Raw genomic sequence first — 27,350 nt, forward strand, 5'->3', positions numbered from 1 at the left:
TTTCTTTCAACCAGACCTGTCATTTTTCATTTGGGCAATATTGGCTTGTTCATCTTGTTTTTTGAAATGTGCTTAACCAGACAAAAAAATTAGAGTAGTCAGAGAAAGGAAACACCTTTGTGATTCATCTCTAATACATTTCCATTAATCTCAATGGAGTAACAGTAATAGTATCTAGCCTGTACACTCTGCAAAGGAGAGAAATGTGGTTCTGTAGACAAAAGGCATGGTCTGGTTAAATCAATTTCAATAGCATCTTGTCTCGACATATTTGAGAGCACTATCTTTCTCAATTAATGTCAGCTTTGCTCTGGGAATACTCTTTGGTAGTTAACTGTTGCTGTTAGAGAACTAACTTTAGATATAACACAGCTGGCTTATGTATTTTGCTGTTAATATGTTTGGTAATGGAACAACAAATGCAAAGTGAACAAACTACTAAGCAGAATGCAGATGATTTTCCACCCAAATAAATCAACTTTGAGGATAAGAAAACCCAATTGTAAATTTCTTTTGACTGACCCCAGATAGGAAAAGTGAATTACAAACCTCAGGAACCCATTTAAGGTAGGTCTTAGGGGTTTCTTTTTCCCAGATTTCAAAGTCTGCATTGTACTGGGGGTTGCACACGTGCCTCTGTTGAAACACCACCAATCTCTGGATTATTTCATTTAAAATTCATTCTTGGGCAGCTTCTTTATTTTCATTTCCACTTACATCAAAGTCAAATAGAAAACCTTCAAACAGCCCGACTCCTCACAGAGCACAAGGATGGGGGAAGAGCAGACATGGTGCTTTAGAGGTATCAAGAAAACACTGAATGTATTTGTGAGAAATATCAGAGGGGAAAGAAGAAGAAATCAAACTGAAGAAAGAAGATAATGGAAAGCAAGTGCAAGGCAAATTTTTAATGCATGCCACTTCATGGCTTTCATGGGTAACTACCCGCTAGAGTGAGACACACTGTAATGTGTTGCCAGGTGGATTATGGCAGAAGTTGGACTTTACAATGAAGTCCAAAGAAGCAGCACTGTGGTAAGAAAACCAGAGAAGATACAAGTTCCCTATCCTGGTAGAGTTTCATGCTGCAAAGTTCTGTTTAAGATACCAACGGGACTTAAATTCTTTCCCCTTCCGACCTGGGTTTCATTACGCTTTTATTCAAAAAATCCCCACCTCTGCTAACCTCTTTGTTCTTCTGTTGGTGACAGCAGCACCTGGAGATGTAAGGATGGCAGAAACAGTGTGGTGTCTGTCTAGGACTAACTGAATTGCCATAGCCCCCCAGCATGGGGTGAGCCATGCACGCCTCAGTCAAGTGCCTTGAGACCCACCAATGGTGACCCTTCAGTCTACCTCAGACACCTCCCTGGTTCCAACTTAGGACTTGCATCCTATGGTTTTCATTAGCTGCCCATGGGTAATCATTTATGGTTTCTTATTCTCACCTCTATTTATGCAGAATGGATAAGGCTTTTAAAATTCAAAGCAGGCTCAGGCATGTCCTTTCCTCAAGGGAAACCAAGAAGGGAAATAGTAATGGATGCTTATCATAGGAAAAGCAGCTCTTACCCACCTGTGTCATTCCTGCTTCTGAAAATCAGTAGTTTAGGGACTTTCTAACTTCCAAACCAGACATTGCATCTAGATGAGCGTGTGTCAGAGACTTAACTAAGCCTAGCTCCTTTGAATTTGTCTATTTTCTTTTTGAACCTATTTATTTATATTTGGGGACTTTAGAACATCCTGTAGCAATGAGATCATATCAAAACATATTTCCTTCTGTTCTTTTTTAAACCCTGATTCCAGAAAAAATGATTGAATTAATATGGTATTATAAGCAGTGATAATTACCATTTTCTAGTCACTTTCCTCCCACCTTCATTATTTCCCAGACCTCTGTCTATTCCCTTCCTGTTGCAGTACAGAATGCAAGCCCCAGTCTGGCTCCTGTTTATAGTAGGATTTTTGATTGATATAAAGGCTTTTCAGAGTCAAGCTATTAGGAATGACAAGTCTTCTCTTAACTCTAACCTTGCCTCTGCGTAAGAGCTTTTGGACAAATAAGAACATAATACAAAATCAGAAAAGATGCATAATTATTTCCATACAGGAAGTTTGCAGTTGATAGTTCGGTGTCACAGACAGAAATGACTAGTCTAACGTGCTGTGAACTAAGTTGGAGCCAAAACAATTATCTAATGCCTGTGAACCTTCAGGGTCAACTATACTCTCTGCTACCATGTGTAATGCCAGAAAAGTTCTCCGACAAACACCAGCCATCAAAAACACCTCTTCCTCGCAAACTCCATGTCACTAGTTTCCAAAGTGGCCTGCGCCTATATTCCACTCCCCTTCAAATTCCTTCAGAAATAGTACCGGGGTTCTGGGCACTACTGGTTTGTCAGCCCTGATTTAAGGATTACCAAAACCAGCATGGCTGCCTTTGTCAGTACCCTGATACGATCCTCAACACAAACCAGGTTAAGGTAAATATTAGTGTATTTGCAAAAAATCCAAATATAAGCAACACCTTTGCATTGCTTATCCAAAGCAATACACAGAAATGAAAAGAAATACGGTACACAGGACATTTGCAGACCTAGAAGAGCAGCTGGCAGTGCTCTGTAAGAAAACTAGGCACAGGTGCTGGGATTGAGCCCAGGGCCCTGATTCCCAGCTGGCACGCTGAAAGAGGCTTCCCACTCAGGGAGAGTTAGATGTCTGTTCCTTGGGAGGAGAGGCCTCGGAAAGGGGAGGAGGTTGCTCCCTTGGCACAACAGGAGAGCACTGCTGGCTGAGCCAAAGGGGAGTGGAGTCTTTTTCTTGATATCTGTTGGGTGTATTTCCTCTATCTGCTGTTGGATTAGTGATTAAAAAAAGAAAATTATTGATATAAGTAGTATTGGAATGAGTGTGGGGTTGTCACCCTGACTGATGAGCAGTCTGGATGGCTTACTTTTACCTGTTGCTCAGATTAGTCCCAATGAGTTCCTCTCGCTCTAGCCAGCTGATGAACCGCTACATATTTGCAACCCCCAGCTGAGGCTTTGGTTTGTACACAAAGTTCCTTCTTGCTTTCTGAGGAGAACACCTAGTTTGGGGGGCTTTACTTCCCCCGGACACTGATCAAATCCAATGGTAAAGCTCTTTTATGTCAACTTTTTATTTTCTTATATGTACATATAACTTGCTAGCTACAGTTTCTACACTCATGTAACCAGAATTAAAACATGTAACGGATTACTGAGAAAATAATTAATCACTTTAAGGTACCAGGACGTTTAGGGGTGAATGCCTCTTAAGTCTGTCTCTAGGAGATACTATAATAGTAATAAAGTGAATGGAGGCCTAAGACAGGCAGGAGAGAGATTGCTGATTACATGGGAAAGCTCAGACAAAGCATCTTCTGTTTCTGATGCCTGAAGTTCAGCTGCCTATGAAAAAGGCAGGATACTGGCAAAGCACCGTTGGGATGTACTTGTGCTGATGGCTTTCTATTACTTTGCTATAGCTTCACATCACATTTTACCAGGCTATTTCACCTCAAGATTCTCATATACCTACAAATCAGTCCAAACCAAGTGCTGTCAACAGAGCTGCTGCTTCACTTGCTTTGGAGGCTGTTGTTCTTTCTGTGTCACAAGAACAAAGTTAATAGTGTTAATTTTTAGCCCTTTCCAACACTTTTATGGTATTATCTGGCAAGCACCAGGATTTATTTTTACAAATACACAACTGCACTTGTTTCTTTAGCACTCTGTGTCTGCGAATCTCACTGATAGCAAAGGGATATGGCATGCATATGCATGTGTAGGATTGGGGCCCAACAGCATAGGTCCTGCTGAGGTCAAGGCACAGACATCCATACAAACACTGATTGGAAAATTTACAGTATAGAGGATGGTTGTAGAAAGGGAAAGCGCACTGACCATTCCAAAGGAACCAACTCCTTTTTCAAATCTCTTAATCTGCTTTTCATTATCTCTGTGGGGAGGCCTCTTGAGAAAAGCAGCTCTTTGACTTGAATAAAGGAGGGGCTGTGGGCTTGCATGCTGGAATGGGCAGGTCATTGTACAGCAGCATGGAAGATGGGAGTGTTAGTCAGGTCAAGGAGAACAGGATAAAAAAGTGTGAGATCTGTGTTACAGGCTTGGTCTGGATTATGTAAGGTAGAAAGTTTAAAGCTGAAAGGTAAACAAGAGAGAGCAATTCAAAGGTTAGAAAGGCATATTCCGGTAGGGTCATTCAGGAGGATTGTTAGGGAAAAATATGGGCCAGGACTGATAAGATCATCAGCACAACCAGCAAGAAAGAGGTAACAACAGCTGATGCCCAAAAGGGCTGAATTCTGCACAGGAATTTTAAGCATCAGGCTTCAGCAAATCAACCTATCCATCTTCAGTATCTTATTTATTCTTTTAACAGAAATGCTTAGTTCTGTTTCCCTCCTTGGAGGCAGACAAAGCCTGAATATGCCTGGGGACAACAGAACTACATAGCATTTTGCCTGCTACCAAGTCATACAGCTGTATCCACACACTGGCTTTAATCCTCTCCCCTCTAGACCACTGCTTATCACAAGCAGCCTCACCCTTCCCAAATTGCTAAAGAATTTAAATAGCCCTTGGAAATAGCCCGTTTCTCTCCCTTTTAGAATAGAAAGGTAAAAATTCTCCGAAAATGGTGTGCTGACCTTCTGCTGTTTCTTTAATGGACTCAAACCGAAAGGTATCTCTGCAGGGACCTCCTATTCTTCCAACACTCATATACTACTGGCTGACTTCACCAGGAATTTGGAGATATGTGAGGAGTGCAGGATCAGGTCTACACAATCCAGGGTGGGGTGGGGGGAGGGCTTCCCTGGTCACAGTCTGTTCTTGTCTTGCTTCTTGGAGGGTTTATAAAAGCAGAGGTGGCAGTTTTAGGGCTTTTATTGACAGTAACACAACATTTGGTGTTTTCTTAAAGACCTAACTCTGAGAAGCAGATGATGGCATAAGATTGTCAGTTTTCTGTGTTTCTAATTGCAGACAGGAACTTGCAAATTTTACAGACTCACCCCCCCTCCAAAAAAAAACCAAACCAAAAAAACCAAAACAACCCACACCAAAAAAAAAAAACCAACCAGGAGGCAAAGAATAAATACACTTTTGTAAAGCCTGTCATTCATAAAATCAAATTTGACACATTTGGAGGTATAACAGGTTATCTTTAAATACAGGGCTGGTAATTTTGCAGCAAAATCTCAGACCCCCTCATATCAGCTGGAACTAACAGGTGCATTTTTAATGATAGACTTCCTTTTGTCCTTCTTTATCCCCCCTCTGTTTTTCTCAAGGTCTAAATCAGTTTACTCGTTACAGCTACGTTCTTTCCTTTTTGCTACATGTATTGCCTGAACACTGCCTGCCCTCCCTCTTCTGCTTGATCCCGTCTTGGCCAGAACCTTCTAGCTTTTTCCCCATGTCCTCCTCCAGTCCTGTAGACAGCAGCGCCCCAAAACACTGCTTTGTGCACTGATTGTGCATCTTTTCCGCCTGTTTGTTTCACGTAAGCTCCATCTGCTGGTTAACACTAGAATCCGTGTGATTTTCACTACGAACTGCAAATGCTACTTTTTCCTCAATTTGAAAAGATTTTCAAAATTACGTTTGTATTCTCTCAGCTGTGTTCTCCTTGTCTGCCTGCATGTCGAATTTCATTAATGACAATCTAATACATTATTTTGTATTGCTAATTTGGGTCAAGCTTATGCAATCTTGTAAAATACTGCTTTCTGACTAGAATTTGAGCAAGTAATTATCCTTGGATCAGGAATGACTGTTTACAGCACGTTATTACTGTCAAGGAAATCTCTGAGTAGCTTTTCACTGCATTGTTTGAAAAGGCACCCAAGGCAGATTGTTTCTGTGCTGTTGCTAATGTGAAGCCACTGCCGCTTGATTTTGGCACATTACAGACAGCAGTGAACTTGTGACCTGGACGTACATACAGAGCAAGTCTGTAATCCAGTGACCACTTGAACTTTTACCTTTGGGCTCTAACATTTACAGAGCAACAGGCTTTAGTATCTCACAAGTCTCTCCTCAAAAATCTGTGATGGTGAATGGGAGTATTTTTTAAAGAACTAATAATCTGTTGGTTTTCTCCCTTGGGTGGGAACTTAATGCAAGTTGCTACACAGTAATGTCTTTTTTTTTTTTTTTTCCTTTCTTCAGAGTTACGCTGAACAGTGGTGAATAAAGATGAGGTTAATCCCATATTGTTAAATCTATTCAAGGAGATAACCTGGGGATTGCCATGGAAACAGATTCTACAGACTAAAAGCGTAATCCTACTTTTAAATACTGTATATGGGCCTGTACCACTATGTAGCTTATAGAATCACACTGTACACAAACATGATCTTGCAGAAGAGAAACGGCAGACCTGTCTCCCATCTCATCAAATGCTAATTATGCTCCCACATCCTCCTGCTTACAGCCCAGAGCATCAAGCATCGCACCTCCTTCCCCTCCACCCACCGAATATTATCTCCCCTGTCCCTTGCTGCCTTTGCTGCCAGGTTGGTTTGTCATCCGGGTATAACAGGGAACTGAGGCCGTGCCTGTGTAACAAATGTGGTGGTTCTGGCAGGAGCATCATAGATTTGGTATAGTTACACAGCCACTTCCACAAGCTATAGGGCAACTGACTATGTGTCTGAAATAGGGAGCTGGAATCCTGTTATCCCTCCTCCAAAACAATCAACAGCATCTAGGAACTGCTTCCTGGGAAGGGGTGACAACTATGGTGAGCATGGAGGGGTGCCCCCTCCAACTGAGCAGGTATTTTTGGCAGGCCACAAAGGAGTGCTGGTCCCCATATGCACCTGCTTACCACCCACGAGAGCTCATTAGATGGTGAAGAGGGAAGGAGTAAAGGACAGTAGCAGATAAGAATGTCATATAGCTCTTTACTATGGGAAATCTGTTGCACTGTGAAGTGTAGACTTTCTGAAAGAAAATACCGCATATATAGCTAGTTACCTCAAGGTTTTGCTCCCCAATTTCTAGACAGATCTCTAAGCTTCCTCAATGAGAATTATAGGCTCATCTGCTCCTTTTCCATGTCTATGCACGTAATGCACAGACATAGGCATATTCTGTGCTTTCATAGGTCTTATGCATATACCTATTTTAGACAAGTAAAACATTCTTGCTTTTTTTTAATCACTGAGCTGTGCTTGTGTATCAGTACAATACAGGTTTCAATATTCCCACAGCCTGTAAAAGGTATCACAATTTCCTGTTATTTGGAGTATGTTTTGTAATTTTTCAGACAACTGTCACCTTGCTTTTGCTTCTATTTAACATTCAGGGGACAAAGTTTTGATGTTCAGTACCAAATAATAATCTTGATTTTGTTTAAATATGACATTTATTTTAATCGTTCTCAGATCCTTATTAAATCCATCTAGAAAGAAAGGTTTGTAGTTCTTCCTTTTTTAGTCTGTTGCCCCCTATTCCAGCTAGAAAACACATTTTTCAACAAGATGGCTGACACCTTTTCAAACAACATGGTTGCTTTAAGAACCAGGTCTAAAACGGCTGTAGCAGCTTAAGTCTTTTAAAAATAAAACCCTAGTAACTGTGTGTATCGTGGTTTATTCTGGGGAGGGGTGTTGTCTCTGTGAACTCACAGGCTGTTGGTCTGGATGGATGTTTTTGTTTAAAACAAAAAAAGACTTATGTGGAATGCCCATGCATCACCTACCATCACTGGGCCTTTTCATGTGGGAGCAATTTGTACAACTATTTGAAAATTATTACTTCATCTTTTCTTAAGTGTTATTTCACAATGCTTGGTAAATGCACAGAATCAATTTGTATTTTGAAACTGTATCCATTTAGGAAATTTTCAGAATGTATTATCATCCCTTTTCATATACAGTAGAAAACTGTATAACTTCCAGGTATAAACAAATCTGGAACAAAAGACTGTACAAAAACATAACGGATTCAGCTCTGAAAAGGCTCATGCATCTACATTGTCTGCCACCCTGAATACTAATGAATTTAATGAAACTATTGAAAGACTGGTTAGTTGTCTGCATAAATGTATTGAGACCTCTGTAATCATCTGTTTGCTGTCTGAAATCTCTTGTCAATAGTTTAATGACTTCAGAGCATATTATTCTTCTTGTATAGGCTTCATATAATGTTTCTACATAATTAAGCAGCTTTGTTAGAGGAACTGCCATTAGTTGCCCCATTTCATTTGGTTTTGTTATCAGCCAACCAGAAAGAAAAAAGAATAACAAGAGAAGGCTACAAACCCAGTCTAGTGAGAGAAACGTATAGATTGGGATTATGTTTTGTTGTTTTTTTTATTGTTTGGTGTTTTTTGTTGGCTTTTATTTTTTTCTAAGATTGCCATGTTAACATAAAGCACTGTTGTTACGTTGCACATTTGAAATAGTTTAACCATTTAAATGCACTACACATTTAAATACCTGTAAAGACAGCTGGCTAAAAATCTTGCAATACATTTGGGAGCCTAACATTTTAAAAGTAGCTCTAATAATAGGTACATAAATAATAATACAAATAATTTTTTTTAATAATCACTAGATTTAAACAACACTAGTGTTTCTGTCGCTAACATGGTGAAAAGATGTGAGAAAAAGCTCTTTTTTTAAAGATTCAGTAGACTGAATATTCCATCTTCTCATATTCTTTTGAATTAAAAATGCACATAGTATAAATTCAATCTAAATTTTTCATACTTAAGAGAAACTCTGAGGATTTTCTTTAAATACATAAAAGAACTTTAAAATATGACCAGTTAATTTCCTGCATTTTCCAAGTCTCAGCCATGAAAGGATGACTGCAGACACATCTGCTTTTTCCTGCTATGAGATGGTGTTTCACTCACATTTTGGGTCAAACCTGAAGCTTCTGCTAACCCTTTACATATAAGGTTAAATAACACATATTTTCGTTGGAGCTTGGGTGGGTGTATAGCTGAACAAATGCCTGGCATTATAAATAACCTGTGAAATGTAAGAGGTCTAAACCTACAGTATCCTTGTCACTTTTGAGCCCTGTCCTTGAGGCAGCCATCTTGTTGACAGGGAGTGTCAGCCATCTTGTTGAAAAACAGTTCCAGCAGCTTCTCCCCCATTTTCTTGTGACAAGGCAGGCATTAGCACCCAAACACCACATAAACAGTTTTTAAAACTTCCCCATTCTCCGATGAAGTTGTAATTTCTGCAGTTTGATTCTGGTTATTCCCTGCAACTGTCTATACAGTCAAAAAATAAGCAAATTGATGGTACTATTTAATACTACACTGAGTACTGAAACATTTGATGAAAGACCCTAATGCTGGTCAGTGGTAGACTGGTATTTGAAGAAGTGCAACCTCTGTAGCAAAACTATTAACCAGCACTAGCAAAGCACATCTGTCAATTGAATAGTTTATGTGCTATTTTGTATCAAGAAATGTCTTAGCTCCACAAGGAGGGTATTTTTTTTATCACACATCCTGAGATCCACAAGCAATACATGTGCACGCATTGAAACAACTGCTGCTAAGCAGTACCTAACACCACCAAACCCGTCAGATTTTGGCCCCAGGCGTGAGGGAGCGTCGTTGCACTGACGGCCTGGTACTGGTGCCTGTACTTGGGGCTGCGGTTGCGCGCTCGTCGGCCGCGCTGGCCTGAACCGCTCAGGTGCGGTACCAGCGCCTTCCTCTCAGCGCACACGGCCCGCCCGACCTTCCCGGCACGGCAGGGGAATTAGCGGGCTGTGAGCCGCGGCCCCGCCGCACGCCGTTTCTACCGTCCGCTGGGGTAAACATAGGCGGGGCGGGGGGGTGCGGGGGGCACACGGCCTCCTGCAGCCCCGACCCCGCACCCACAGCAGATCGCTGGAAATCTGCCCACCCGCCGGCCGCTGCCGTTCACCGGCTGCCGGCGAAGGAAAGCGCTGCGGCGGCCGGCGGGCCCGCAGGACTACATCTCCCGGCATGCACCGCGCCCCGCCCCGAGTCCCTTCCGCGGGCTGCCCGGCTGAGGTCGCGCCACACCGCCTAGGCCTACAGACCCCGGCATGCCGCGCGCCCCGCGCCCGCGCCCGGCTTACCGTGCGCCCCCGAGGACTACACTTCCCGGCGTGCCCAGCTCCACGGGGCGGCGCTATGCAAACGTAGCCGCCGGTCGCGGCTCGGCGCTACTGGGCGTGTGGGGAGCGCAGCGCGGGGCCCGGGCGGCGGGACATGAGCAGGCCGTCAGCCCGCCGCCGCCGCCGCCGCTAGCCCGCTGCCGCCGCCCAGCCGCGCGCGAGCGCCAAGATGGCGTCCATGCTGCTACAGACGTGTGGCCGGCGGGCCTGCCGCCTGCCCCGAGCGCTGCGCCGCCAGTCCCAGCTGGGTGAGGCTCCCCGCGGGCCGTCAGGCGGCTCCGGCGGCGGGGAGGGAAGCGCAGCCGCCCCACGGCCCGGCCCTGCGCGCTGCCGCCTGGCCCGTGCTGGCGGCGGCGCTGGAGGCCTGGGGAGGAGGGTGGGCGGGCGGAAGCGGCGACGACGCCTGGGGGCTCCCGGTGTGGGCGGAGAGGTCCTTGCGGGTGGGAAGGGCCGCGGCGGGGCCCCGGCTGAGTCCCTGCCGCTCCGTCCTCCGCAGCCGGCGCCAGCGGGCCGGGGCTGGGGCTGGGCCCGGCGCTTCGTCTGGGCCGCCTCTCCCTGCGGGGGGCTGCTGTCGGCTCGGCGGCCAGGGCGGTTTGAAGGGATGATGCTTTCCCCTCATGGCAGTTGGGGCGCATGCACCTCTTAAATGCTAGCTGGCCGAGGAAGAAAAAGCCATGTGTTTTAAGGTGCAGAAGTATGTTACTACGTTTCAGTCCTGCAAGAGTTTATTTTCTTAGTCTGTTAGCAAGGAAATGTGAATTTGCCTTCTTCCAAGTGGCTTTGAAAGCTTGGGAAAATAAGGAAGTGCAGTACGTGATACTGTTTCCATTAATGATCATAATAATTTGGCAGTTTTTTGGGCGGCAAGTTTAATGACATGAAACAGCTGATAACATGTGACCTACGTGAGGCCTATGGTTGCTCTTTACGTCCGTGATTGGAATGGCAGGGGTTTAGCGAGGAATGCATGAAAGCTTTACGGGCAGAGGTTTGTCACTGACACAGAGCCCTGACTTGTCACTGAAGTGCTGTCTGAAAACAGGGTATCTGCATGTTCAGATGCAGGCAAACCTGATCAGCCATATGAATGCTTTTTCATTTTGATAAACAAGCTTGTCTTCTTGGTTACCAGTAATCACTGAAGTGTGGTAGCTTCTTCTAGTTGATAATATTTTTAAGCTGCTGTTGTAAAGACATTTATTTAGGTTAAGCTTGGACGGTGACCTTAACAAAAACCTGTGGTATCTTAGCCATCTAGTTTATTTAAGATGGGAAGAAAAGCATCCGTGTACCGTCAAATTAGATGGGAGTTCTTATTCTTCTTGTGATGTAGCATAAGAAGAAATGGTAATGATGGCTATGATTTTCCATGTTATAAATCTTATCCCATGTGAAAATACTTATTTGCTGAAATACTGTGATAAAGTAATTTGTGTGCAGTGATGCACTACACTTGTGATACGATCCGTACTTTCATTTTGAGTGTTAATCTATTATTAACACAGTATTTTATGGTGTAATTTTTTTATATAGTGTTTTGCTTTACTTAGCTCATCTTCTTTGCTTTACGTGTAAGTAATCTAAGATTAAGTGCTTCCAAGAATCCTAAATATTCTTCCTGTACAGATCAGGCTGTTAAGTACTGCAAGCTTACATGAAGTAAGTCCCTACAGAAGTGTTAGCTTTTTTTTTTTTTTTTGAAAACCCTAAATGTAGTAATGGTACACAGCTATTCTATATTTAAAACTTTTGGTTTTGCTGTTTCATTAAATTAAAAAAAAAATCCTCATTACTGCTTTTGCATGAGGAGTATGTTAACATACAGCTTTTCTGGCACTACCACCTTTCTCACTTTCAAACCAAGTAATTCTAACGCAGGTTTCTTAAATGGGCACTGCTGAGTATGGTAAGCTACGTTCACCTTGTTCAGACACTTCTGGATGTCTGTATTATCCTAGAAGCAAGGAGTATGGACTTTACTCCCTTCTGAAGGAAGTATATAATTTCCAGGCTGGCTTGCTCTTAAGTACATGATTGGAACAGACCCTGCAAAACATAAAGAACTTTTGTTGTCAGAACTTACAAAGCTGAAATTAACAGTTAATTCTGCAGAATCGTTTGGTGAAATGATGTTTCTGTGTACCTGTTCACACTCTGAATGGCTGTATGACAAAAAGTGTTTGAGTCAGCATGTATTCTTATGGTAACCTTGGAATTTTGTTCTTTGACCCTTTTCTTAGCATTAATGAGTCTGCTTGGAAAAAAAAAAAGTGAAATATATATAATAATGTGAAGGTGTCTTGCTGTTAGAGTTTTGTCTAAGAAACTCTAAATCAGTTTTGATCTCCCAGATCATACGTCTTTATTCTAGGGTACCTGTCTGTAGCAATGTCCTCTATCAGGTACACAGGCTTTGTGTGCTTCCTGGCACTCAGGTGGGAGAAGCAGATTACCATGCTGCAACTTTGAGTACTTCTCTGCTTTGCTTAGCTGTTGCTTAAAGTCACGGACATCCTTCTGAGACGGCTAACCTTTTGAGCCAAGAAATTCAGCTACTGATCTTTCTGTAAATACTAGAGAGTATCAGGAGGCCTTTACGGATTCTCAAGGCTTGATTTTTGAGCCAGAAAGAGACAGGTTTTCCCCTGGCTCTACCTGCCATGGCAGTGAATACCTGTTGGAGTTTGATATAACTTGAAATAGGTGAATCCTTTTCCTTTGACTTGATAAAGCCATAGCTTTTGCTGTAATAATATCAAAGGCCGCTTAGCATGAGACATCCCTTGCTTATTGGGCTTTTTCTTTGGTAAGTTAACATCTTCCTCTTTCCCCCTTTTTATATGTTCTAATTGCCCTACCTGATTTTGGAGGTATCGCTTTTCCTCGAACATTTAGGATATATTTTGTTGGGGAAGGCTTTTGGTGATCAGCATTGGGTGCTGTGTTTTCTCAGATACAAATTGTCTACTTCAGGTTCTGTTATGTATTATATCAGCTATACCTTAGCTTTGATGGTGGGAAAGTTGACCACTAGCCTCTAAAATGACATTGCTATCCTCCTGTCTCTTAGGACTGACTAGAAATAGTAGGTTCTAGATAGGAGAAACAAACCACAGCATGCCTACTCCATCCAGCCTTCCATTTTTGTTTTGGTTACAGTGAATTCTGAAAAGTTGGCCAAAAAGAGTCAAGGCATTTGGAGTGTTGCTCATGTATCTTCCTTTGATCTGTTCAGGAGTCTTTTTGCACTTGGTTTTGGAAAGCTACTGAGCTATTGCAGCTAGATATCAATACAAGATTTTTTGTTCTAATTGCTTTAGGGAGAGCGATCATTTACTAGTGAGCTCAGGGATGATTTTTAGTGATTACAGATTGCATGCAGCCACTAGGTAGCATTTTATGTCACTGATGGTGCTTCCATGGTGTTGGATGGTCAGAAGGCTTTCAAGCATGGCCCTTTACTGAAACATGTGAACTGACTTAGATAGTTTACCATTTGATGGTCTCCTCAGTTTATTTCCAGAATGGATACTGCTTGTCTCTGTACCTAGCGAATGCCCATTTATAGGTGTCAGCCCTTCCTGTGGACTTTATTGGTTATTATTAGGACTGCTTCTGAGTTAGCATTTCAAATAAAATTCATTTTGAGGAACTTTGCATTTGCTGGAAAGCTAACCTTTCATATTCTTTGGATCAGTCTCTTGCTTTTCAAGGCAATTTGTATCCTTTGCAGAGAGATCTGGGGTAGAGCTATTTTTACCAGGTGCTAACCAAAATGGGCAGCAATGTATTGAAATGGCATAGTGTGGTTCCGCCTCTTTGTTGAGGTGTGTTCAAGTTTTGTTTTCTTGCTTAAAAAAAGAAATTAATCCTAGATACTTTGCAAGTGCTCCATTTGGATCATCTTACTACTGTGTTAAGGAGCTGTTCAAAAATTACCTTTGCTTTTAGTGAAGTTTTTCTGAAATACAGTTGCTTGTATTGAATGCTTATGGAGATGTCAGCCATATTACAGAATTGCTTCCTACCTGTTTTCTCTTTTTTATCCTGTAAATTGAGATTACAGATTGCAAGAAATAAGAACAAGTTATGTGCTTTAATTTGTGTTGGCATAGGATGAGGTATTTGGGCTTCAGTGCTTCACATGGTTCTTGTCAAAGCAAAACAATTTTCAGTCTTGACTGTGATGCACAATCATCCAAAGTGTGAATGTGCTTACAAACAGTGCACTATAAAGAAGTTGCTGTTACATGGCATCTTTCTTGTGCTTTCATTAGTAGCCATTCCTAAGTAAAGATTGGTCTTTCGCGTATTTGTGTACAATTCACTATATGGATAAATGTAGTCCTGAATTTCCAAATTAATGCTAATTATTGGTATTTTTCTAGGTAACTTGGGAGATCGGGCATGTTTTAGCTGTACATCCCTGAGGTTGGCAAACAAAATGTGAGTAAATACGAACTTTTTTTTCTAAACTCAAAACTGTACAAAGCCATCAGTTAGTATACTATTGTAGAATGTAGGTTTATATCATCTAGACAAAGTGTGAAAACGTTGCTTCAGCTGTGTTACTGACAGATTAAAGGAAGTCTGAGTATTACTCTCTTCACCTGTTTGGCTGTGTGTGGGAGAAAGCAAGTGATGTCTTCCTTTTTTCTCCCACTTCCTCCCTTTTGTTTCACTTATGATGTGAAAGCAATAGAACATCAGTCTTGTTCTTGAGTGATTCCAGGTGACATCAGGGGATATCATGGGCTCCTTGCATACTTTCACTGTGAAGTTCCATAGAGTAAACATTCAGTCACAGCTAGTTTGAAAAATGTAGTTGACAGTTAGGAATGTAGATAATTTTGAGTTGTATTTTTAGTAAACCAAAGTAGTTTACTGTATGTTACAGCCTTGGGTGAGGCTCTACTGGGAGATGGTGTCCTCTTCTGGAAAAGAATTGAGCTGCTGTGTGGCCTTATGGAACTTAAGGAGTTGGGTGTTGGCAGAATCCATTCTCTGTTCATGACTTGGCTCACAAGATGTACTTGTGGATATAATTTCCTAGCGCTTCTTCATGGAATGTAAAAAATACATATTCTCTACTTGATTTATAGTCTAACTGCACAGGAAACAGTCACTAGTGTTTAATTTCCTAAATTTTCATTTTAACATGAAGATGTCTCCATGGACATAACCCTGTAATAGGAAACAAAGTAATTCTTTTTTTAGTCATGTTAGTTTTATGTCACTTACCGTATAATCAGTTATGAGAGTTTTTTTAATATATAAAGCATTTTTAAATCTCTGCTTACTTTTTAGTAGATTATTATATGGGGCCTCTCTCTTGGAAAATCAGAAACTTACAGCTTTAAGTTTGTTTTATGAGCATCTGAATATTGGGACAGAAATTCTTGTTGTTCTTTTGAGAAGTTTGGGGTTTTTTTACGATAAGCTACTGTTATTGTAATGTTGCTGCTTAAAATAAAACACAAGCTGCTGTTAATGTAATGTTGCTGCCTAAAATAAAACAAGCTAGTGCCCATACCCCACATGACCCAGATCCAAAAGCAAGGGACTCTAATGAAACAAGTACTGAGGACAGTTTGGGATAGAAGCTCTGTGTCTGACATCGTGCTAGTGAAAGTGTGTTCAGAGAGGCACATTGCAGGGGAAAAAATTTTTCACAAGACAACTCAGAACCAATTCTGCTGACAGACCTCCCTTCTCTGCACGCAGTAGAATGTAGGTATTTGTATGTAGGTGGAACTTTGTCTGTAGGCCTGGAGCTCTGTGTTTGGGAAATGATATGGAGTCAGGATCGATTGATTTATGCAGGTGTTTTAATCTGGTTTTGAATATGTACTTTATTTTCTTAAAGGAACAGTAATTCTCATTAGTTAATGTCTGTGCAAATCTGTAGTTTTCTAGCTAATCAAGAGTCATGGAGTTGAAGAATGGTTTGGATTGGAAGGGACCTTATAGAGACCACCTAGTTCCAACTCCCTGCCATGGGCAGGGACACCTTCCACTAGACCAGGTTGCTCCAAGCCCCATCCAGCCTGGCCCTGAACACTGCCAGGGATGGGGCATCCACAGCTTCTCTGGGCAACCTGTGCCAGTGCCTCACCACCCTCCAGTAAAGAATATATTCCTAATATCTTGTCTAAATCTATTTTCTTTCAGCTTAAAAACATTACCCCTTGTCCTATCACTACATTCTCTTGTAAAAAATCCCTCTCCAGCTTTCAGAAAAGAAAATGTCTTGTGTAGCTGTGTATGTTTCAGCAGTCATCTGACCAGTGAATGGTCAGATGCTTAATTTTGGTTTAAGCTAGAAAATAATGATAATGTGTCTTTAAAAAGAAATAATGTGGTCAATTTTCTGTACAAAGCTCTATTTGAATAACATTAAATAGATAAAACGATTAAAATTTATTGGATGCATGTGGTAAGATTAAAAAGTATGTCTGGCTGAAAAATGAGTGAAGCTAATACTTACAAATGTTCAATAAACTTTTTTTGTCATTGTCAGAGCTGTAGAGCCACTTGCACCTATTTTCTCTTCATTGACTGAAGACAAATACACGTTCTGATTTTGTTTTGGTAGTATAAGGGCTCCATAAAGAAACACCCAAGTCATTTCTATCCTGTAGATGACATAATGCTGGCGTTTCAGTTTGAGGGACACTTAATGGAGCTCGTTTATGTAAAATATTTTATTTACTCTTAAGTTTGGTATATCCTTTTATGTGTGTACAATCCTGTGTGTATTGAGTAGTTCTTCTGTGTGTATAATGAGTGTTTGAGCAATGTTTCCCGACTAACTTGAATTTACATTTAATTAAGAAAAGGGAAAAATTCTGAACAATGTAGAAGAGTGTTGGTTCTGTGTGCCTCAGCTCAGTACCATGATGGAAGTTTGTGCAAAAGTTTCTGCTGAAAAAGGAAAACTAGATGCATGGAGATAGTAAAAGAGGAACTCTTTTGGAAAACATGGAGGAAAATCAGATTTCTCCGATGTTAATTCTCTTCCTTTAACTCGGCACCTATCCCAAGACAACAACTTCTGGTTTTTTTTTCCTCCAGTGTTTTCTTCAAACAGGAGAAGTAATAGAGGGGGCTTTATGTTACTTATGGATTTACAGATTTATTTTCAAATGTAGCTTTCTAAATGGAAAGCACTTCTGGTTGCTACTCTTTTTTTAATTGGAGTAAAATAAGTTACCTGTACAAAGTTTAGTGGAAAGTTCTCTGCAGGGTTTTTTTGTGTCATGAAATAAAGCCAAATATTCTGTTCAGGTATAGGCATTGGATCAGAAGGGTCACAAATTTGGGGTTTTTTTTCTTAAATATGTGGTAAATATTTATCAAATGATGCATTTTATAAATGCATACATTTATATAACTATATAAATATAAAAATATTAATAACTTACGAACTACTGCTAATTACTGAATGCTTTTTTTCTTTTGAAGGACTGTACACTTTAAATATTGCACTAGTGTCCCTCCTGTTTATGGATACTCCAAAAAAGATCGCTACTGTTGTTGGACTAAAGGATCTGAACAAATATACTTTACTCTTAGGAGCTCTTATGGCTCATGGACGCCACTAGCAACCATGGGTGTTTCAGGTCCCCAGTATCTTCCAGTTAGATGGTGGCACTCTTCACATCCCCTTCAAGATGACTCCATAGTTGAAAAGTCACTGAAGTCCTTAAAGGACAGAAACAAGAAGTTAGAAGAAGGAGGTCCTGTATATAGTCCAACAGAAGTGGAAGTTGTGAAAAAACCTATTGGACAGAGGATTGTGGACGAACTGAAGCACTATTACCATGGTTTTCGTTTACTGTGGATTGACACTAAAATAGCTGCAAGGATGCTTTGGCGAGTACTTCATGGAAACACTTTGTCTCGTCGAGAGCGGAGACAGGTACTGAGTAAATACCAATTTCATTTGAGTATCCTTAACAATTGCTCCATTTTACTTTAATCTAGTTAGTTCTTTCTGTTGTCTTCTGTTCCTAGAATTAAAATTGCTAAGTGTATTTCCCCCTCCTGCCTATGTGGACACTAAAAATTTTGGATATGACCCCGAAACATTTTAGTCTTGTTCCCCATTACTGAAGATAAATTTGATATTTTCTAGTTGGAACAGCAGAGGACTCTTCTGCTTTGTTATGTGGACAGTGGTTGTGGTTTGTTCACAAGTTCCCATCCATGTGCTATGTGTGTACATGGTCACTTTCTCTGCTTTTTCACTTCAGCTGGAAAAGCAGAGGGAAGACACTTCTAGTGAAGGTTGGATTTGTGCCAATTCTGTTGTGAGGTTGCTGTGCTTTATTTAAACAGAAAAAAAGCTGCAGGCTAAAATGCATGATTGATAATTAGATATTAGTACAATCTCAGTTATAAATCTGTTTGTGAGATAATTTTAGTCCAAAGAAGATAATTTGAGGAAAGTTTTTGTTCTATACTTTTGTTTTTCTTCATGGCATGTAGCTTACATTTATGAAACTGTAAACATGCAACTGCTGATTTTAAAGAAAAGAGCATGGAGATGAAGTGTGGAGTGCAAAATGAGGGTGCTTTCGAATTAGGTAACACGTGCATTTCAATAGTAATTTCAGTTTGTGGATCAAGTAAATATGCTTATTCAGTTAAAATTAAAAGATATATGATAATTGAAAACATTTAATGTGAGCTTATATACAGAAAGACTGAAATAAAGGTGTTTTGAAACTGGTATAGTTTAAAACTTTTTTTTTTGAAAGGATGCAGTACTGTTTAACTTCACTAGTTCATTAGGAATATATGAAACATGCTGATTTAATAGTTCTCATCTTACTATTTTTAAAGCCGTTTATACAGATAAAGTATTTGTCTTCCTGCCTTTTTTTAAAAATATTTCAGCTATTGCTAGAAGAAACGCGGGCTAGTGAAAAGTGTATGTACTCTGGCAGCAGAGTTAAATAGTGCTGCTTGCATTCATGGTTTGGTTCTATGCAGTTTGTACACTGTACGCGCAATGGGTTAGGTTCACATCTCTGCCTTCCAAAAGCTTTTTTGTTGAAATGTGTTGAAATGATCAAAAACATGAATATTTGCTCATTTAAATAACTTCCTGATAAAATTAGGGACATAGTTGAACATTTTCATGTGTAATTGAAACCCATCACATCTTAATGCAGTATACAAAAGTGTTTTTCCTATATTCACCAAGTTAGACAAGTAACAAAAATTGTTAAATGCACATGTAGCAATTTTCATCTGTGACTACATCTGGTCTCTTTCTACAACAGCACTGGTTGATGGTATTTGGCCTGAGCATCTTCATGCTACTTATTTTTGCCCTCTTCCTTAGGCTGGTACAAGTGTATGCTTGGCAGCTGATCCAGCTGAAACGTTGCTCAGCAATAAATATAACAGTCTGTGCTGACATGAGACAGGGGATTATGTAGTGCCAAGAAAGGGTAACTGAGGATAGGGGGGGAATGAGGACTGCAGGACTTCTAGAAGTAGCAGTTCTAGCTTGTGCTGGCTTATTGAGAGCTTTGGGGAACTTGGAAGGCCAAGTGAGACAAATTAATTCATGGTTTAAAACCATGTTTAAAATCTTCCAGAGAGCAAGATTGGAAGCATTTGGTTTTCTTGCCTGTTTCATGTTCACATACTTCTGGGAAATTAACAAACAATAGTAAAATATGGATATCATGGAAATATTTCTGCTGAAAGATCAGGACTGTATTCTAGAAGGCATGAACCTTTAGAAGTAGTAAGTTATCTTTGGACATACATGCATTACTCCCATCAATAGATGGATTTATTAATTTGGTTGCCCTTTAATTTCATCACCTAGTGATGATAGAGCTGTCTTTCTCATATTTACATAGTGATCTGGCATTTGTCCTTCCTGAATGCTTTTTTTTTTTGTGCAGATGTGCGAGTTCAGTATCAGTTCCCTTATATAAAATAAAATAGAAATTTATCGTGCAGGTGTATATTAGTGTTTACATTGATGTAGCTTGTCTCTTACCTAGTGATGTGTGTATGTGTGTGTCTGTATGCATGCAATCCAGTGTAGATGATGTGGAGAAGATAGTTTTAAGTACTACAGTAATGTTACTTTCTCAGTCTAGCTTTTGTGTTTTCTTTATACGGAGGTAGAGAACATCATGTCTCTTGAATGGAGTCATGGTAGGCTTAGAACCCAGGGTTGGTGAAAAGCAAACCAGCTTACAGTTGAACAAGAGCCTTTACATGTGCTTTTTTAAAACCTTACTTTGAACTGTGTTGAAACAAACTTTCTTTTTATCAGTTCAGCCTGAAATTGTAGTATATTGACTGATTTAAAGAAGTCTTAAAACTTTGATGCCAGATTGGCTTCAACTTTGCAAAGGATGTTCCTGAAATTAAAAAAATCCCCAACAACATATGTATATATTTGAAGTACATATTGCTGTAAGTCCTAGAGAAATCTTATCTTCACGCAGACTGACAAATGAGCTATTTCTGCCTGCCCTTTCCTTCCTCTTTGGAGGCAATAATGGAAAGATACCCAAGTAATCCAACCACATTAACAAGCAGCTGTAGCATGGCTAATGCAAGCGAGCTATTGCTTACATAAACCAAAAGTCAGTTCCAAAATTCTGTTTGTACAGTTGCTAGTGGGGTTTGGATTCAACAGGATCCTATATCTGGACTTAGGAAAGAAGGCAGGAAGAAGTAAAACGTGCAAAATATGAAACTGGCTGTTTAAAAACTAATTGCTCTAGTGCTGCCTCCTACAGCAGGATGGTTCAGGACACAGAGGTGAGATGGTAAACAGTGTGGAGTTTGTGGCAAGTTTGCAAACCATTTTAGCCCTGCAGGGGAGGGAAAAGTGGAATTCGTGAACAGTAGTAGCAGATAGAGAGTAGTCACAAGCTTTTCATGCTGTGCTGCCAAGTAATGTGTGTGTAATCATGCACCATTGTATTAGGTTCCTATGCAAAGTTGTTGTCCTTGAGGTAGCACAGGGCTGCAGTTTCATGTTTTGTGTAAGCTGATCCAGGGCGGTGCTGCTGCAAAAAAGACCAGTCCTGCTTGGTGCTTAAATCAAGGCTTCCAACAGCTCTTCCACCCGCTTTTGGTTTCTACTGATCCTTGATCCTTTTTCGCTTGTCTGTGTATGTATTTATAGGTTAGTTTTAGCTGGATCAGTGGTGTACCTTCACATTGTGACTGCTAGTGCACGGTCATGACTCTTTATACATTGTCTCAGGTTAGCATTAAGTTAGCTTAATCCGGTTGTAAAACTGCTTCCTTAGATACGGATTTTGCCTTATACAAATACTTGCACGCACTGTCTGAAAATATACTGGGTACAAATAGGATCTCTGTGCTGTGCTCTAGAAATTTTTCAGGGTTTTTTTTTGTTTTGGGAAAATGTACTTTTCTTCTGACTTTAAAATTTTTCTTCAAAATTTTCTTACATCTTTTTGAACTCCCTGGTAGTCATTGTCTTCTGTTGTTTGAATGGAAAAATCTCTGAGCCTCTAAACAATGGACCAAAGCATCCCTTCTGGGTAACTGAATTTTTTATATACAAAGAAAAATGTAGAACTTTGGAACTGTGGAGTTTGTGCATTCCTTGAACAGTATCTAAAGATTTTGTCTGGTTTTATGCTAAGAAAATTATGGTTGAAGTTTTACTGGTTTTGTATTCTAGCAAAGCAGTCCTGGCAACGTGCAATCTATACTGCTTGTTGCTGCTGTTCCCCTGAATTGGCATGAGCTGCAGGGAGGGAATGGAGAGGGAAGCATGCATTTACTTCTGTAATAGCATTTATGTTGCCAGTTTTTGCCAATCATAGCAGTGTTTATCAAATCATAATATTGAATGACAGTGCTGTGGCAGTAGTGTAGCGTATGTCTGACCTTCAGTCTCTGATTTACGAATTGACAGTATTCCCAGTAACTGGTTATTTGCTTTGTAAAATGAGGTGGAGTCTGCACTCCCCACTATAAACCAAGTTATTAAGCTTCCAGTGAGCACTGAAAGATTTGGTTATAGACTGTACAACCTTACAGGTACACTTATGGGTGTACAGAAATTGGAAGGACAATATTTATTTTATGCCGTTCAATATTCAGTAAGTAATGCATCGGCCTGCTTCAGAGGATTACTGCTCTAGAAAAGCAGTGGTTTTAAAAAAAGGATCTACCAAGCTGGGCTCATCACCCTGGATTTAAATGTACATTACAATTGTTAGAAGGCTGAGAGGGAGGGATCTTTCATTTTATTCTTGATTACTTAGTGCATACTAGCTCATGCATGTAAGAAGTGGTAGAGCATAAATAAAGATGAATAAAAGAAGTTAAGCAGCTTTAACAACAACAAATGACCACCTCCTGTTTTCAGGTGCTTTTAAGAGGTTTAAATGAGATACTTGCTCAATAATCCTATTGAGACACAGTGAGGCTTGTGAAATACTTTCTGTAGTGCTGAAAACTGCTGAAACTCTGGTACTCAGTAGTATATAGCAACTTGGAAGAAAAAGATACTGAAAACTGACTTTGTTGCGTCCTTTTTCTGTGTTGTTTTCACTTTCCCTTGTAGTTAAAATATATATCTATATCTATGTGAGCTTCAGTGATAATGTGGATGATCATATCAAGCAATTTTGAAATAAATACTTAAGATTTTGCTTATCAATACTTTTTTTTTTTTCTTCCAGTTTCTTCGAATATGTGCCGATCTTTTCCGCTTGGTCCCTTTCCTAGTTTTTCTTGTTGTCCCATTTATGGAGTTTTTGCTCCCAGTAGCTCTTAAGTTGTTCCCCAATATGCTTCCCTCTACATTTGAGACAAAGTCTAAAAAGGTAAGCAGGTCTGAATTTGTTTTGAAAAACATATGTAATATGTTTTACATTACATACCATGTGTATTATGATATGTAATATCAGTAATATGTTTTGAAAAAATTACAACTTTCCTCTGTAAAGAAAGAAATTAGAAAAAGTCTTAAAATTAGAAAAAATCTAAAATTTAGAAATTCTTTTCAGTATTAGGGGAATGCTTTTGTCATCTGTATGTTGTTTTGATGAGCTTGCTGTTAACATATAATAAAGAATCAGAGCTGTCCTGGTTTACCTTTCTGTGTGTGCAGGTGCTTAGCTGTGAGGGCTATAAGTTTCTCCTGTCTTTTTTGCTCCTTTTTTCTCATGTTCCTCATCTCCATCTTCTATGACTCTTAAAGTAGAAGTGAAAGCTATGAAACTTTATTTTTCTAGATTATACTAAAATAGGCAGACTTTAACATTTGTAGTCCTTATTCTTGATGCAATGTTTCTTGTATGTATACTAAATAGTTAAAATAGCTTCTTATGCATTGTTTTGCTTAAACTTTGTTTCTTTTAGTTAATGTTTTCATGGAATTGTTGAGCTTTGTAAAAACACACCAAAAAGCCTCACAATTTCTCACTTTCAGAGCCCAAAAGACTTAGATGAGGTTAGTACATAGGGAGTTCCCAGTCAGTCACAGATGTAATCAACCATGTTTGTATACTTGGATCTGAGTAACCATTAATTTCTAATTCTGTGATAAATTCCTCTTTGTTTGGATGAGATACAGTGTAGGATTTCTGTGCTGGATACGAGAGTTAGGAATTACCCAAACCAGTTTTAGTTTCTATTTTTTTGTTACTAGTTCAGAGGGTGCATGTTAGTTTTAGCAGGCAAAACCACTCGTGCTGCACTTAACTCTGTTGGCATTGCATCTCATGCTTCATGGAGCTTTGAGCTGATCAATGTATTTTTCAGTGTGGTTTGGGAATCTTTGATAAGAGTGAATGTCCTCTTGTGGTGGGTGTGTGTGTTACAGAAGTTCAGGAGCACTCCACATAACTTGTCTGAAGGCAGAAGTGGTATTCCATGTGCATATTTTTGGAAAGAACTTTTAAAACCAAGTATGTTTTTTAACAGGAGGAAAGATTGAAGAAAGAATTGAGAGTAAAGCTTGAATTGGCTAAATTCCTTCAAGACACCATTGAGGAGATGGCCTTAAAAAACAAAGCAGCCAAAGGAAATGTTACAAAAGATTTTTCAACATTCTTTCAAAAGGTAAACATTTTTTAAAATGTATTTTCTTTTCCTACCAAAAAAAAATAGCTTGGTGTTTTCTTTGCTTTAGATACCTGTATTCTGTTGGATTTGAAAAAGCAGGGTGTAATAGATTTTTTGGTATATATTTCTTTTTTACAAGTAACACTTCAGTGTGCTGAAGTTTTACTGTTCTTAACTCTGGTATTCTAGCTGGTAATTTTGGTCTCTGATTCTAGAGATTTCTGCTCATTTGATGCATGTTCTCTTATTTCATTAATAAGTTAATTCTAACATAAAAAAAAAGCACGCTCAGAGATTACCCATGTAGTTTTTGACCACTTTTTTTGAACATTGGGTAAAAAGTGGGAGAAAGGATTTCTTTCAGAACTCATTAAAACTTAGTGGGGGCAGGGAAGTCAATTTTTTTTTTTCAAATTTCATTCTGCTTATAAAAACAATTTTTACATATAGTGTTGCTATACTGCTGAAATCCTTTTGGATAATGACTAGAATGTGGTATAATCTGGAGTTTTGCTAGAATGAGTGTGCTGTGTTTGGTACAAAGTTTTTCATTCACAAGCGGTTGCTGACACAGATTAGATGTCAGTTATCTGCTTCTTACATTGACGGCCTTTAGGTTTGACTGTTTCTTTTCACCACCCTGCAGGTAAGGGTAAGGTATTCCCTGGAGACATTAAAAGTATCTTCTTAGGATAGAATGATCTTGGTTCACACTTCTGATTTCTCTTAATTGTGGGACCGTTGAATAAGAGATTGAGCCAACAACCATCACCAGGTGCTTTGTTGAAAGTAAGAGTGTAGTCCCCATCTTTAGGGAGAGTGTATTTGCACAGAAAAAGCATATAAGCCTGGGGATTTCAGACCTGAACTTTACCAGTCCTGTCAGCTAGCTTGAGCTTTTCGTGATTGTTAGTGCTGAAGGTTAAGTTTTAAAGGGTGGAGTAATAAGATGATATTGATAGTGCTGCGTAGGTTACCTCAGATAATGATATTTGCCAGTTGGTATCTGCTTGCAAAGTCCATGTTCCTTGAAGCTTCTATGCAATCATCTGTTTCTGTTTGTCATCTGCAGAAAATTTGAAATGGTTAGTTACAGCAGTTAGTAGCTGAAGCACTGACACTGCAGACTCTGGGAGCATGCCACTGCCATGCTTCATGTTTGGAACATGTCATTTTCTTCTGAAAGGACTGCTACTGAGAATTTACATTTGGCGGTTAATTTCTGTGGAAATAAATGACCTATTACTCCACATCTGCTGGAGGAAGTCCCAAGTTCCTCTGACGACTAAAAAGAAGTTTCAAGCCCTACATTTCTTTTGTGTGGGTGTGCTTTTTACAGCTATGTATTTCTCATTTATGCCATGGAGACAAACTTTATGGATCTCATTTCATTGTACTAGGTAATAAATGTCAGAGCAAGAAGCTTAATGTTTCCCACCTTTTTGCTGTTCTTTTATACTGCTCTGCAGTGATGTATTTGATGCTGCAAGACCCATTGATTACAGGCTTAACATGTTTGCTGCAGAATTCCAGAATTTATCTGTGTTGCTTTGTAGCAGTGATGTGCTAGAGAGCTTCAGTTTGTACACTCAAGAAACACACACTTGGCTCTGCCAAAATTTAGCTTTAAACAAGGAAGAAGATACTTTCGGTATTTTTCAAGTTCCATTTTTTGCTCCTGTAGTGAAGGAGCTGGTGAAGTGTAACAAGGCCTTTGACATACCTTTCTCTGGGTTGGTTTCTCTGCTACACAGGTACCCTGGAGGTTAATGGACTCAAGACCGTCTTGTCTTTCAAATTTTTATCTTTTCCTATACTCAGTAGCTGCTCACTAAAAGATTTGAGGTGACAAGTAAAACAGGTAGGCATAATAAATCAGGCTGTATAGGTAATGTTAGGTTTTCAGGCTGTGCTTGATGTTACTTAGCTTATGTTTTCTTTACAGAGCATAAAGGTAGAAGGACTGGGAAGAGTGGGTTGTTTTTTACTTCTCTCTACTTAGTTTAGACTGGAGATGTCAAGTGACTGGGAGTACTTCATTGTTAAGTTCTGTAGATTTTGGATTTAGTAATATCACTAATAAGCACTTTTTCTACTTCTTTTGAACTGTTATTTCTGCTTCCAGTACTTGGATTCAATTAACGTGTTGCCAGATGGCACTGCACTGAACTTTAAAGGTTTGCATTTGTACAAGCAGTTATGTAGAACCTTACTTCAAGGATACAGAGTCCTTTCCCAAATAGTGGTTTACGCTTCAAAATAGCTTCAGGTACAAGTGCCTTTCCGTTGAGGTCCCACAAAACAGCTAGGAACTGGAAGCCAAATGGTGGTGTAACAAACATGGTTGTGGAGAGAATGTAGGTAGTTAAGTGTCCAAATCTGTGTTTCATAGGGACACCAACGTTACATCAAATGGCAAAAGTTTTGCATTTTCACTTTTATCTTCACAGGGTGGTGCTTTTAGTGTGCTCTCATGTTTAGTACTAAAGTATGGTACCAGAAAGAATACTTGTCAGTATACTTCTGTAGCAAGTATTTATTTGCTCAGATATACTTTTTTTTTTTTAGGTATCTCATGGCAGTATCAACTCAGACCTGCTCATTAGTATACAGATGCATCTAATATTTTTTCTTAGTTTTATCTCAAATATATTATGAAATGTTGTTGGAAACTATCAATACCATCAATTCTTTTGCCTTTTATAATAAGTTGTTGGGGGTTTTTAATCTTCTTTCATGTCTTCCGTGTGTCCTATTTTGTATCCCAGAATCGATGCAATGTACTTGACAAATGAAGAGAGTATTTTTGTTCAAAATAATGCCCAACCATAAGAATTGCTTTGATAAACTTTGTGTGTGTTTTTTTTTCTTACAGATCAGGGAAACGGGTGAAAGACCCAGTAATGAGGAGATCTTAAGGTTCTCTAAACTGTTTGAAGATGAATTGACTCTGGACAATCTAACTAGGCCTCAGCTGGTGGCACTTTGTAAATTGTTGGAACTTCAGTCAATTGGGACAAACAACTTTCTCCGCTTCCAGCTGACTATGAGATTGAGGAGCATAAAAGCAGATGACAAAGTGAG

General features: G+C 39.7%; 2 protein-coding genes across 4 annotated transcripts in view; one reads left to right on the top strand and one right to left on the bottom strand.

The window, feature by feature from the left end:
- NSD2 (nuclear receptor binding SET domain protein 2) overlaps window positions 1-10,235 on the bottom strand; it is a 102,812-nt gene extending 92,577 nt beyond the window's left edge. The window contains exon 1 of one of the 2 annotated variants that reach the window (XM_037386626.1): window positions 10,134-10,235. The gene's annotated coding sequence lies outside the window, so the exon portion shown is untranslated. The remainder of the gene's footprint in view (window positions 1-10,133) is intronic. The other variant, XM_037386613.1, reaches the window with a different exon arrangement.
- LETM1 (leucine zipper and EF-hand containing transmembrane protein 1) overlaps window positions 10,226-27,350 on the top strand; it is a 31,418-nt gene continuing 14,293 nt past the window's right edge. For both annotated transcript variants that reach the window (XM_037386671.1, XM_037386677.1), the window contains exons 1-6: window positions 10,226-10,420; window positions 14,561-14,618; window positions 17,637-18,093; window positions 22,880-23,023; window positions 24,126-24,263; window positions 27,142-27,345. In XM_037386671.1, the coding sequence (XP_037242568.1) occupies window positions 10,342-10,420; window positions 14,561-14,618; window positions 17,637-18,093; window positions 22,880-23,023; window positions 24,126-24,263; window positions 27,142-27,345 (1,080 nt within the window). In that variant the 5' untranslated portion in view covers window positions 10,226-10,341. The remainder of the gene's footprint in view (window positions 10,421-14,560; window positions 14,619-17,636; window positions 18,094-22,879; window positions 23,024-24,125; window positions 24,264-27,141; window positions 27,346-27,350) is intronic.

Source organism: Falco rusticolus, chromosome 1 (genome assembly GCF_015220075.1).
Source record: "Falco rusticolus isolate bFalRus1 chromosome 1, bFalRus1.pri, whole genome shotgun sequence".
Classification (NCBI taxonomy): domain Eukaryota; kingdom Metazoa; phylum Chordata; class Aves; order Falconiformes; family Falconidae; genus Falco; species Falco rusticolus.